Source organism: Numida meleagris, unplaced genomic scaffold, assembly GCF_002078875.1.
Source record: "Numida meleagris isolate 19003 breed g44 Domestic line unplaced genomic scaffold, NumMel1.0 unplaced_Scaffold356, whole genome shotgun sequence".
In the NCBI taxonomy this organism is placed as follows: Eukaryota; Metazoa; Chordata; class Aves; order Galliformes; family Numididae; genus Numida; species Numida meleagris.
This window is the reverse complement of record NW_018364581.1, coordinates 18768-31755: the sequence shown is the minus strand read 5'-3', so window position 1 is coordinate 31755 and position 12988 is coordinate 18768. Positions and strand designations below refer to the sequence as shown.

The 12988-nt window shown below is 56.0% G+C and overlaps 1 protein-coding gene across 1 annotated transcript; it reads right to left on the bottom strand.

The window, feature by feature from the left end:
* Positions 1-331: 331 nt before the first annotated feature.
* LOC110391376 (WD repeat-containing protein 62-like) lies at positions 332-12933 on the bottom strand. Its single transcript, XM_021383209.1, has 22 exons — positions 12489-12933; positions 11321-11503; positions 10685-10845; positions 9852-10026; positions 9230-9367; positions 8162-8322; positions 7955-8046; positions 7758-7883; positions 7595-7662; positions 6740-6861; positions 6582-6657; positions 5727-5838; positions 5271-5334; positions 4683-4807; positions 4514-4566; positions 4222-4416; positions 3356-3471; positions 3046-3113; positions 2693-2819; positions 2159-2240; positions 1541-1595; positions 332-1003 (listed from the first exon to the last, which is right to left on the bottom strand). Exons 1-22 carry the CDS (start codon positions 12789-12791, stop codon positions 987-989), a joined length of 2619 nt encoding a protein of 872 aa, XP_021238884.1. The 5' UTR covers positions 12792-12933; the 3' UTR covers positions 332-986.
* Positions 12934-12988: the final 55 nt, after the last annotated feature.

Here is a 12988-nt window from a genome sequence, read left to right as displayed (position 1 = left end):
CTCGGAGCCCCCACTACCGCCACTGAAGGTCTGTGGGGTTGTGGAAATAAAGGAAAAAAAAAAACCCAAAAACCCCAAAGTTCTGCGCTGCTGCTTCCTCTGGGGGGGGGGGGTTGGGTTGGGGGGCTGAGTTCCATTCCACCCCCCTGCCCCATTGCTGCACTCCTGCCGGTTCCCGGAGGATGTCTTCTACCCCTGCCCCTCCCCCCCCCCCAACTTGAACAGGGTGGGGGGACCCCAATGCTGGACCCCAAATTGCAGCCCCAGAGCCCCTCAGTGTCCCCATGTGCCCCAGAGTCTCCTGGGTCTGAACAGACAGCCCCAGAAGCCCCAAATTCCCCATGATTTGCCCCAAATTCCCCAAGATTTGCCCCAAATCATCCCTATGGGCCCCACTACGGCCCCGTGTGCCCCAAATCCTTCTTACTTGCCCCAAATCCCCCTTTTTTGCCCCCCAAATGTCCCCGTGGCCCCAGTGGCAGTCCCAAATCTCCCTTATTTGCCCCAAATCTCACTTAATTTGCCCCAAATATCCCCCTGGACTCCAAAGGGAGCCCCAAAATTTCCCCATGGCCCCAGTGGCAGTCCCAGTTCCCCCATTTTTTGCCCCAAATCCCACTTAATTTGCCCCCAAACGGCCCCGAGGGGCACTCCCAAATCCCCTTTATTTGCCCCCCATCCCCCTGACTGGCCCCAGAGTGTCCCCACAGACCCCCAAAAAGACACGACCAGCGATTTGGGTGTGACAAACAACTTGGGGTGACAAACAGTCGGGGGTGACAGACTGAGGGTGGCTGATGGGTTCAGGTTGTTGGGGGGGGGGGGGGGGCTAGCAGCCCCCCAGCCTCTCCCACCCCATCTCCATGAGGTTGCCCAACACCACCCACAACCGGGTGACGGTTTTGGGTTGTAGGGTCGCGGTGTTGGTGACCACCAGCGCGGCGCTTGTGGGGCTGTGCAGCTGTGGGGTGTCACCCACTGGGGCCTCAGGGCGCCGCGTCACCTGTGGGGCGGTGGGTTGGGTGGGTTTGGGGGTTGGAAGGTGCAGAAAGGGGGGAAAGCAGTGGGTTCTTGGTGACACTGGGGCATCGGGGGCAGTAGGGATGCTGGGGATATTGGGGACGTTGAGGTCAGTGGGGAATGATGGGGACGTTGGGGTCAATGGGGAATGATGGGGATGTTGGGGTCAAAAGGGACATTGGGGGTAATGGGAACAATGGGGGCATGGGTACTTTGGGGATATTGGGGTCGTTGGGGTCAATTGGGGACGTTGGGGGCATTGGGAATATGGGAATATTGGGGATACTGGGAACACAGGAGGTAATGGGAACAAGGGGGACACTGGGGACACTGGAGATATGGGGACATTGGGGTCGATAGGGGTTTTGGGGTCAATGGGGACGCTGGGGATATGGGGACATTGGGGTCGATAGGGGTTTTGGGGTCAATGGGGACGCTGGGGATATGGGGACAATGGGGTCAGTTGGGGATGGCAGCCCCCCCCCATGCTGTCCCCTGTCCCTGTGTCCCCAGCCCCCACCTGCGGGGTTGTCCCCACGGCGACGCTTCTCTCCCGCTTCCTGAAGTGTTTCATCCTAAAAAAGATGGGAATTCCTGGAAGTGCTCCAAATGCAGCCAAAACCAGCCCAAAATCACCCCAAAAAATGGTCAGAGAGCCACAGAAATGGTTGAAAACCCACCAAGAATGGACCCAATTCCACCCAAAATGGTGGAAATTTGCCCCCAAGAACAGTCCAAATTCACCCCAAAGTGCTCCAAATCCCAACAAAAATGGATCAAATTCTGCCAAAAATGCTCCAAATTCCACCACAAATGGATCCAATTCTGCAATTAATTGCTCAAAATTCCACCACAAATGGTGGAAGTTCACCCCAAAACAGTCCGAATTCTGCCCAAAATGGTGGAAATCCACCCCGAAACAGCCCAAATTCACCCCAGAGTGCTCCAAATGCCAACAAAAATGGATCAAATTCTGCCAAAAATGGTCCGAATTCCACACAAATTCAACCAAAATCGGACCAAATTGCCCCAAATCAATCAAAATTGCCGCAGATGCGGATGGGGCAGATCCCATGGGTTCCCGCCACGGGGCTCGGCCGCCATTTTGGGTTCTCCCGCCCCCCGTGCCCCCACTCACCGCCGATGGCTGCAGAGCGCGCGGAACCGGATCCGGAACCGAAACCGGGAGACGGGAACGGGGCGGGAACGCGGCCCTGAGCCTGGGGGGGGGGGATGGGGACAGACCCCAATGGGGTGGGAATGGGGATGGCTCCCAATGGGGTGGGAACGGGGATGGCTCCCAATGGGGTGGGAACGGGGAGCATCCCCTGGTCCCAGTGGGATGGGAATGGGAATGTTCCCTGAGCCCAAAGGGGGTGGGAATGGAAACACTTCCCTGAGCCCAAAGGATTGGGAGTAGGGAACGTTCCCTGGTCCCAATGGGATGGGAATGGGGACTGTCCCCAGCGGGGTGGGAATGGGAATGGCCCCAGATTCCAAAGGATTGGGAATGGGAATGGTGCCCAAGGGAATGGGATTGGGGAACGTTCCCTGATCCCAAAGGACTGGGAACGGGAACAGCTCCTGACCCCGCTGCTTGGGATCGAGGACCGCTCCCCGTGGGGTCAGGATGGGGAGGGGGCCTGGGCCCGCCCCACGGCCGCGCGCCCACCTGCTGTTCTTCATGAAGCGGGCCAGGAAGCGCGCCGAGATGCTGAGGCGCGGGTTCAGGACGAAGGCTCTCTCCTCATCCTCAGCTTTGGGCGCCTTCGTCTCCTCGAGGCTTCCCCCGAACCCCTCTGTGCTCACGGGGTGGGCACCGTCAGCGCTGCGCCCCACACTTCCCTCCAGGCCCACTCCCCCGGCTGGCACCCCCCAACCTCCTCCAACCACAACGGCAGCTCCACGTCCCCATCGCTGTCACCATTGTCCCCCACCGCTGCCCCTATGGGGAGACCCCCCACCTGCAGACCCCCATAGGGAAATGCCAGCCCCCCCCCAGCCCCGCAGTGCTCGGGCCCTCACCGTGGGGCTGGAGACGCGGCCCTGGCGCTGGGATGCTGCTCTGCTCCTCTGCCCGCACTCTGGGATTCCTTGGGGGGAGAGATGGGGGGCACAGAGGGTTTTGGGGACCCACGTCCCCTCTGATGGCGCGGCCCCAGGATGGCGCCTTTGGGGCCGGGTTGAGGTGGGGTCACGCCCCACACGATTCCCAAATTCTGCCCCTTTGGTGGCACCCATTGTCGGGATTTGAGATGGGATGGGGATGGAGATTTGGGGTGACATCCCCCCCCCAAAAAAGGGGGACCCCACCCCACAAGGGAGGGACCCCAACCTGCTCCCCTGCTCCGCGCTGTTCCCGATGGCTGCCGGCGGATCCGGATCCTCTTCGGGTTCGTCCGAGAGGATTTCGGAGCACCCCAAATCCTCGGTGCTGGGGGAGGTCTCCATCTGCCGGGAGGAGGGGGATGGACCCCAAAGTGACCACAGTCGGATCCTAAAGGTTCCTTCTGCCCCAGCCACTGCAGGGTCCCACAGTTCCATGATCCATCCCTTTATACCCAGTCTTTGTAGGATCCCATGGTTCTATGCTCTTCAAGGTCCCCTACAATCCCAACCACTATAGGATCCCATGGTCCCATGATCCTCAAGGTCCCTTCCAACCCAAACCTTGTAGGATTGCGCGATCCCGTCCATCCCAGCTGCTCTGGGGTCCCATGGTTCCATGATCCTAAAGGCTCCTTTCAACCCAACCCTTTCAGGATCCCACAGTTCCATCACTTACCAGCTCCCTTCCATCCCAACCCCTCTAGGATTCAGTGGTCCCCATGATCCTAAAGTTCTCTCCACCCCAACCATTATAGGATCCCGTGGTTAGATGACCCTAAAGGTCCCCACACCCCAACCATTATAGGATCCCGTGGTTCTATGATCCCTTCCAAACCAACCATTACAGGATCCCGTGGTTATATGACCCTAAAGGTCCCCCCACCCCAACCATTATAGGATCCCGTGGTTAGATGACCCCTAAAGGTCCCCCCACCCCAACCAACCATTATAGGATCCCATGGTTCTATGATCCCTTCCAACCCAACCGTTGTAGCACCCCATGCTTCCATCACCTATACGGCCCCTCCCACCCCAACCTTTGTAGGATCCCACTCTCCCACGACCCCTCAGATCCCGCAGTTCCCATCCCACCTCCAGCAGGATCTCCCCCAGGTTCTGGGGCAGCAGCTCGACCCCCCCCTCGTCCTCCAGCTCTGCCCTGAAGGGGGTGAGGGCGGTGGGGTCCATCTGGAGGACCACCACGGGGACGTCCCTGGCGCTCTCGGCCCACCGCCCCCGTGGGCGGTCGACGCTGCGGGGCCTGGCGGTGCCGCCCTCTTCTCCCAGCTGTGGGGCACAAGGATTTAATGGGGTTGGGGGGGGGGGCCCAATGGGATCTCCCACCCCCTTAATGCCCTATAGGGGACGGAGCGCTCCCACTCACCAATCGCTTCGCCCACAGCGGCATTCTCCCGTTGGTGAGGACGAAGGTGGGGGCTGCGGGGAGGGGAGGGCAACAGTTGGTCGGGAGGAAATTGGGGTGAAAAAAGGGGAAAAAGGAGAAAAACGGACACTGCCCCCCCCCCCCCGCCCGCCCCGCTCCCAGAACCCACGTGGCTCCGGGTCCGCCCCGATGGGGGTCTGTGGGGCCGGGGTGGGGAGGGGGACGTCGCGGCGCTGGAGGTGCTGCTGCATCCGCCCGCTGAGGTCGGGGCTCAGGCGCCACACGAAGACACAACTGGGGCAGAAAGGGGGGGGAAAAAGGGGGGGGGGGGACAAAGAGGTTAGGGTTCATGGGGCAAATCCAATGCGTGCACCCAGCCCACCCACCCCGGCACCAGTGTGGGGAATTTCAGCCCTCAAAATCCCTTTTTTCTCCCCAGTTCCGTGACCCAAATCCCAATGAATCCCATTTCTCTACCATTTATAACCCAAATGCCAATACATCCTATTTTTTCCTCCAGTTTATGACCCAAATCCCAATAAAACCCATTTTCCCCCCAACCCCCTGATCCAAATCCCAAAAAATCCCATTTTTCCCCAATCCCCTGATCCAAATCCCAATAAATCCCATTTTTCTCCCCAGCTGATGACCCAAATCCCAGCAGATCCCATTTTCTCCCCCATTCCACAACGCAAATCCTAATAAATCCCATTTTTCTCCCCAGCTGATGACCCAAATCCCAGCAGATCCCATATACCTGTCCCTGGAGGCGGTGATGAGGTGGCGGCAGTCAGGGGTGAAGCGCAGCGCCGTGACCGCCTCTGGGGCAGAGGGAAAAAGGGAAACCCCACATGTTCAGGGGCAACGGGAGGGAAAAATTCCAAATTTGGGGCACGAGGGCAACAGAACATGAGCAGGACATGGGGTGGGAAGGGAAAATCCCAAATCTGAGGGACAACGGCAACAGAAAGTGAGTGGGAAATGGGGTGGAAAAGAAAATCCCAAATATTAAAGCAAGGTATAAAGTAGAAATCCCCAAGTTTGGATGCAGCAGTGGAGAAAAGTGAATGGGAAATGGGGTGGAAAGGGAAAATCCCAAATATTAAAGCAAGGTGTCAACTAAAAATCCCAAATTCTGAGGACAACGGCAATAGAAAGGGAAATGGGAAATGGGGTGGAATGGGAAAACCCCAAATTTTGGGCACAGGCAGACCTGAATGGCCGAACACCCGGGCGACGCACTGCCCCGAGCGGCACTCGATGATGGAGATGGATTTGTCGGAGCCGCTCGTGGCCATGAACGTTCCCGAGGGGTCCCAGTGCACCTGGAGGGGACAGGGGGTGAGAGGGGCAGGGGAGGAGAGAATCCCACAATGGTTGGGAGGGGAGGGACCTATAGGATCACAGAACGATGAGATCCTACAATATCTGGGGTGGAAAGGACCTTCAGGATCATGGCACCATGGGATCCTACGGTGGGTGGGGTGGAGGGGACCTTTAGGATCACAGAACCGTGGGATCCTGCGATTGTTGGGGTGGAAGGGACCTTAAAGACCATAAAACTGTGAAATCCTACAATGATCAGACTGGGAGGAACATTTAGGATCACAAAATGATTGGATCCTACAATGGTTGGGTTGAGTTGGAAGGAGCTTTTAGGATCATAGAACCATGGGATCCTACAACGGTCGGGGTGGGAGGACATTTAGGATCATGGCACCATGGGATTCTCCAAGGGCTGGGTTTTAGGGGATCTTAAAGAGCATAGAACTGTGAGATCCTACAGTGATTAGGTTGGGAGGAATCTTTAGGATCATGGAACCATGGAATCCTACAATGGTTGTCTTGGAGGGGACCTGTAGGATCCAAGAACTGTGGGATCCTACAATGGTTGAGTTGGATTGGAAGGAACTTTTACGATCATGGAACCATGGGATCCTACAATGGTTGGGGTGGGAGGAATCATTAGGATCACAGAACAGTGAGATCCTACAGTGGTTGGGTTGAGTTGGAAGGAACTTTTAGGGTCAGCCTTCTGGGGTTGGGGTGGTTTCTCCCCGCCATTTACCTTCAGCAGAGCGCCGTCGTCGGCCGCCGATCCCCTATAGCAGCCCTGCTGCTTCCCGCTGCCAGTCCCATACACCCTATGGGGAGAGATGGTTCCACCACCCTGACCAGCACCAGAAACGGGGAGAAATCCTACAAATCCCAGTCCCACTCATGCACCGGATGTTGTGGTCCTGGCATGCCACAGCCACGTTCTGCCGTGCCGTGTCCACATCCATGTCATATAGGGTGGTCTTCTCAGTGACGTGGTGTGTCCGGGAGAAGGTCAACCCCTCCGGGAGCTGTGGGACAGACGGAGGGGACACTGTGGGGCGACGATCCCAAAGGTTCCCTCCAACCCAACCATCATAGGGAGTGTGGGACTGGGGGATCCTAAGGTCCCTCCAACCCAACCTTCGTAGGATCCCATAGTTCCATGATCCTAAAGGTCCCCATCCTTTGTAGGATCTCACAGTTCTATGGTCTATCCAACCCAACCCAACCACTGTAGGATCCCACAGTTCCATGATCCATCCCTTTATACCCAATCTTTGTAGGATCCCATGGTTCTATGCTCTTTAAGGTCCCCTACAACTCCAACCACTACAGGATCCCATGGTCCCATGATCCTAAAGGTCTCTTCCAACCCAAACCTTGTAGGATCGTGTGGTTCCATGATCCCTTTAAACCCAACCTTTGAAGGATCTCGTGGTTCTATGGTCTTTAAGATCCCCTACAACCCAATCACTGTGGGATCCCATGGTTCCATGATACCTTTATACCCTATCTTTGTAGGATCCCATGCTTTTATGGTCTTCAAGATGCCCTACAACCCCAACCACTGTCAGATCCCATGGTCCCATGATCCTCAAAGTCCCTGCTGCCCAACCATTGTAGGATCCCACAGTTCTATGATCTTTAGGGTCCACTCCACCCCAACCACGGCAGGATTCTGTGGTTCTGTGATCCCTTTTAGCCCAATCACCATAGGATCCCATGGTTCCATCCCCTTTCCAACCCCTTCCCAGCACCCACCTGCTGACCGGTGCGGAAATAAATGTTCTTATCAACCCCACAACTGATGAGCTGCACTTCTCTGCTCCCTACAGGACAAGAGGAAATGGGGAGATCCCACCAGACCCCACAGCGCCGCCCCAAATCCTGCTGGGGGATATGGGGTGAAGCTGCTCCGACCCACCCGCAAAGCGGACTGACACTACAGCCGACAAGTGGTCATCCAGAGTCCGCTCCAGCTGATAATTTTGGGACACATTGAGGACGTGGATCAGGCAGTCCCGTCCCGCTGAGGCCAATAGGGTCGCTCCTGGCGGAGGGAGGAAGGTGGGACATCCAAGAGGATTTCTCTGAGGTTTTGGGGTCAGGATGGAGCCTCACCTGTTTCTGGTTTGGAGTAATCCAAGGACAGAACTTCGGAATCGTGAGCCTCCACCTTGGCCACCTCCCGCATGGAGCTCAGCTCATGGATCCTAGAAGGGAACGGCATCGAAACCCATTGGGGTCAGGGAGTGGGAGGTGCCCGAGAGGCAGATTATCCCCACTTGGTGGGTCCCAAAAGAATGGGGACGTGGGTGGGGGACTCACCGGAGGGTCCCGGCGCGATCCCCCGACGCCAGGTGCTCCCCGTCGGGGCTGACCCGCAGGACCCGCACTCCGGGTTTGGGGTCGGCGCTCTCGCCTCTGTCCCAGAAGTCCTGGAGATGTGGGGTGGGGAGGGGGTCCACGTAGAGGATGTTCTGTAGGGACTGGGGGGGGTTGCGGGTGGGAGAGGAGGGGTGAGGTCCTGGAGTCTGAAGGGAACGGTCCCAAAAAATGTGGGGTTGGTGAGCGACCCCAAAACCTTCAGGGATGTCATGAAATGAAAGGAGATGACCCCAAAACCTGCGGGAAAGCGGAGAAATGGAAGGGAATGACCCCGAAACCTTCAAGAAATGGAAGGGAACAACCCTAAGACAGCAGGAAATTCAAGAAAAGAAAGGGAACGACCCCAAAGCCTGCATGAAATGGAAAAGATTGACCCTAAAGACTGTGTGGAGCTCAAAAAATCAGAAAGAACAGACCCAAAATCTTCAAGAAATGGAAGGGAACGACCCTGAAGACTGCATGGAGCTCGAGAAATCAATGAGAATGACCCCAAAACCCACAGGAAAATGGAGAAATTGAAGGAAAAACCCCAAAACCTGTAAGAATCTGGAGAAATCAAAGGGAACAACCCCAAAACCCGCAGGAACATGGAGAAATCAAAGGATGACCCCAAAGCCTCTAGGAAGACAGTGAAATCTAAGGGAACAGCCTCAGAATCTGTAGGAACTTGGAGAAATCAAAGGTAAAGACTCCAAAACCTGTAGGGACACCGAGAAATTGAAGGAAATGATCCCCAAAACCACAAGGAACACGGAGACCTTGAAGGAAATGACCCCAAGACCCACAAGAACGGGGAAAAAATGAAGGGAAAGAGCCCAAAACCCACAGGAACATGGAGAAATTGAAGAGAATGACCCCAAAACCTGTAGGAATCTGGAGAAATCAAAGGGAACAACCCCAGAATCTGCAGGAACTTGGGGAAATCAAAGGAAATGGCCCCAAAACCCACAGGAACATGAAGAAATCGAAGGGAAGGACCCCAAATCTGCAGGAGGAGCCCCGTCTCACCGTGCTGTAGGGATTGCCCAGAGCGGGATGTTCGGGGCCGGACCCCAAATTCCAGATGCGGATGGTGGTGTCGGAGGAACAGGTGAGGAAGGAGCCGTGGGGCAGGCGGGGTCGCTGCTTCTCGCTTTCAGGGTACACCTGGGGGGTTTCGCGTGGTTTTAACCATGGGGTCTTGGAATGGTTGGGGTAGGCGGGACCTTGGAGAGCAAAAAACCATGGGATCCTACAGTGACTGGGGCAGGAGGGACCCTAAAGAGCATGGAAACGTGGGATCCTACAATGGTTGGGTTGGGATGGACCCTAAAGATCATGGAATCATATAATCCTATAATGGGATCCTTTAATGGTTGAGGTGGAAGGAACCTTTAGGATCAAAGAAGCACAGGATCCTACAGTGGTTGGGTTGGACGGACATTTAGGATCATGGAACCATGGGATCCTACAGTGGTTGGGCTGGAAGGGATCATGGAACTGTGGGATCCTACAAAGGCTGGGAGAGACGATGGGATCCTACAGCGGTTGGGACGGGATGGAGTGGGATGGGATCATTTGGGACGGGATCAGTTGGGATGGGATGGGGTGGGATGTGGTTTTTTCCCCTCTATTTGGGATTCGGGATCACCTCGATGCTCCAGACGGAGGCGCTGTGGAAGAGGTCGGACCACACCTTCCGCACCGCCCGCAGATCCCCCACGTCCCACACGTAGACGCTGTGATCCCGATAGATGCAGGAGAGCCACCGCCGTGTGGGATCGTAGGCGAGCGCCACGGTGTCGGGATACACGAGGTCGGGGTGTCTGCGGGAACAGCAGCCAATGGGATCCCAGCATCAGTCCCAACGGGATCCCAACACGGAGCCCCATGGGATCTCAGTGCCACTCCCAATGGAATCCTACCCCAAATCCCAATGGGATCCGATCACTGTTCCCAACGGGATCTCACCATCATTCGCAGTGGGATCCCAACAGCGATCCCATCTCAGTTCCCACCAGGATCCCATCACTGTTCCAATGGGATCTCACCATCATTCCCAATGGGATCCCAGCAGCAATCCCCATGGGATTCCACCCCTGTTCCTACCAGGATCCCATCACTGTTCCAATGGGATCTCACCATCATTCCCAATGGGATCCCAACACTGATCCCAATGGGATTCCACCCCTATTCCCACCAGGATCCCATCACAGATCCTACTGGGATTCGACCCCTATTCCCACCGGGATCCCACCACAAATTCCAGTGGGATCCCATCACCGTTCCCAATGGGATCCCACCTCAGTTCCCACCAGGATCCCACCACAAATCCCAGTGGGATCCCAGTACCTCTCCCAAGGGGATCCCAGTACTAATCCCAATGGGATCCCAGTACTTCTCCCAGGGGGATCCCTCCCCCATTCCCAGGGGGATCCCACCCCCATTCCCAGGGGGATCCCACCCCCATTCCCAGGGGGGTACCGGGGCTTGGGGTCCTGGTGGAGGTCCACGCCGAGGGGGTGTGGGCAGGGCAGGTCGCAGCGGTACCGGAGGTCGTGGGCCTGGAAGACCTTCACGATCCCGTTAGCGCAGCCGCAGAAAATGAGCTCCTCGCTGGCGGAGACGCAGGCGGCTGACGGGACCTGCGCAGGGACCAGGCACGTCAGGGGGGGCCCATGGGTCTGCCCCCCCAGATCCTCACCTTGAGGCCCACCCGATGGGGTCCGCACCCCAAATCATCTCCTTGACACCCACCCAGTGCAGTCTGGACCCCAAATCCCCGCCTTGACATCCATGCAATGGGGTCTTCACACCGTTTCCTCTCTTTGACACCCACCCAATGGGGTCCTCACCGCACATCTCCACCATGACACCCACCCAATGGGGTCCTCACCCCACATCTCCACCATGACACCCACCCAATGGGGTCCTCACCCCAAACACCCACCTCAACATCCACCCAATGGAGTCTGCACCCCCATATCTCCACCTCACGGCCCACCCAATGGGATCTTCACCCCAACCCCCCACCTTGACATCCACCCAATGGGTTCTGCACCCCAAATCCTCATCTTCACACCCACCCCACGTGCCCAGCCCCCCCCTGGGCCCCCTCACCTTCATGTCCACCCACTTCTCCAGGACCCTCTTCCCATCAAAGCGGCACAGCAGTCCCGTGGTGGAGATGCAGAAGGTGCTCCCCGCCGTCCGGCCCCGACCTCCGGCCGCCCCACAGAACACGTTGTCCTGCAGCCCCCCCAGCAGCCCCCCACGCCCTGACAGCGGCACCGGCCCCGTCACCTGCGCTAATTAAAGGCTCGTTACACTAATGAAGGAGATAGGGGGTGGTTAAAGAAGGGAGAGCGGAGCTATGGTGCAATCCAAGGGGGGAAAAGCCCCCAAATCCCCCCAAATTGGGTAGGTTTGGGGGGTCAGGCTGAATGTAGTTGGAGCGAAGTGGTGGCAGTGGGGCAGATTTGAGGGAGAAAAACTCCAGAATTTACAAAAAAAAAAAACAAATTTGGCATTTTTGGGGCTGTTCCCACCTTGTCGGACTGAAGCGATGACAGTAGAACAGATCTGGGGGAGAAAAGCTCCAGAATGAACCCCCCATAAAACCCAAATTTGGCATTTTTGGGGCTGTTCTCACATTACTGGAGCAAAGTCATGAGAGTAGCATGAGTTTTGGGGAGAAAAGTCCCAAAAAAACCCCAAAATCTGGCATTTCTGGGACTGTTCCCCCATTGTTGGAGAAAATACAACAGTAGCGTGGACTGGGGGAGAAAAGTTCCAAAATTAACCCCAAATTAACCCAAAATTTGGCATTTTGGGGGCTGTTCTCATATTGTCAGAGCAAAGCAATGAGAATAGTGTGGATTGGGGAAGAAAAGTTCCTCAATAAATCCACAATTTGGCATTTTTGGAGTCTTTGATCTGACACAGCGTAACAGCAAAGCTGTGAGACAAATTTGGGGTGGAAAAGCTCCAAATTTGGGGGGAAGTTTGGCATTTTTGGGCTCTTTGTTCCCACATTGTGCCTGAGCAAAGGTATGAGGTGGGTTTTGGGTATAAAACCCCCAAATATGGGAGGAAATTTGGCACTTTTTTAGGATTTCGGCTCCCACCTAGGCCCTGAGCAAAGCTTTGAGGCGGATTTTGGGTGGAAAAAAACCCAGATTTGGCGAGAAAACGGACATTTTTTCAGTGCTTCGCTCCCACAGCACCACTCCACGGGGCCCAGATTTGGGGCAGAAAAGGCCCAAAGTGGTGAATGTCCTCAAATGACCTTTGTGTCGTGGGAAGAATCCGGGAACCAGAAGCGGACGTGGCGCTGCCCCACGGTGACGAAGCGGACGTCGTCGCAGAAGGACAATGCCACCACGGGGCACGAGACCTTGTTGGAGGCCAGCAGCACGTTCCTCTGCCCAAACACAATGAGAAATGGGATGTTCCCCCCCCAAAATGCCCCAAAAGAAAGAGAAAAGGGCACTTTTCCCCCCCAAATACCAAAACAAAGTGTGAGAAATGGAAGGTTTTCCCCCCAGAAAACCCCTAAGCAATGAGAAAAAGGCACTTCCCCCCAGCACATACTCCGAAACAAAGAAAAAAGGGAAGTTCCCTCCCAGAAAACCCCAAAGCCATAAGAAAAGGGTCATCTTCCCCCCCCAAAAAACCCAAAACTAAAAGAAAAGGGCTGTTTTCCACCCAGAAAAACCCCAAAACAGAGAGAAAAGGACAGTTTTCCCCCCAAAAGAAACAAAAAAACTGTAAGAGAAGGGCACTCTT

Bases quoted from the DNA above. Each gene is read 5' to 3' on its own strand.
- LOC110391376 (XM_021383209.1), bottom strand. From the start codon at position 12,791: ATGTGCTGGGGGGAAGTGCCTTTTTCTCATTGCTTAGGGGTTTTCTGG. The intron at 11,504-12,488 runs GTCATTTGAGGA...TAATTAGCGCAG, and splicing joins ATTCTTCCCACGACACAAAG to GTGACGGGGCCGGTGCCGCT. The intron at 1,596-2,158 runs GTGAGTGGGGGC...CATCTTTTTTAG, and splicing joins GCGCTCTGCAGCCATCGGCG to GATGAAACACTTCAGGAAGC.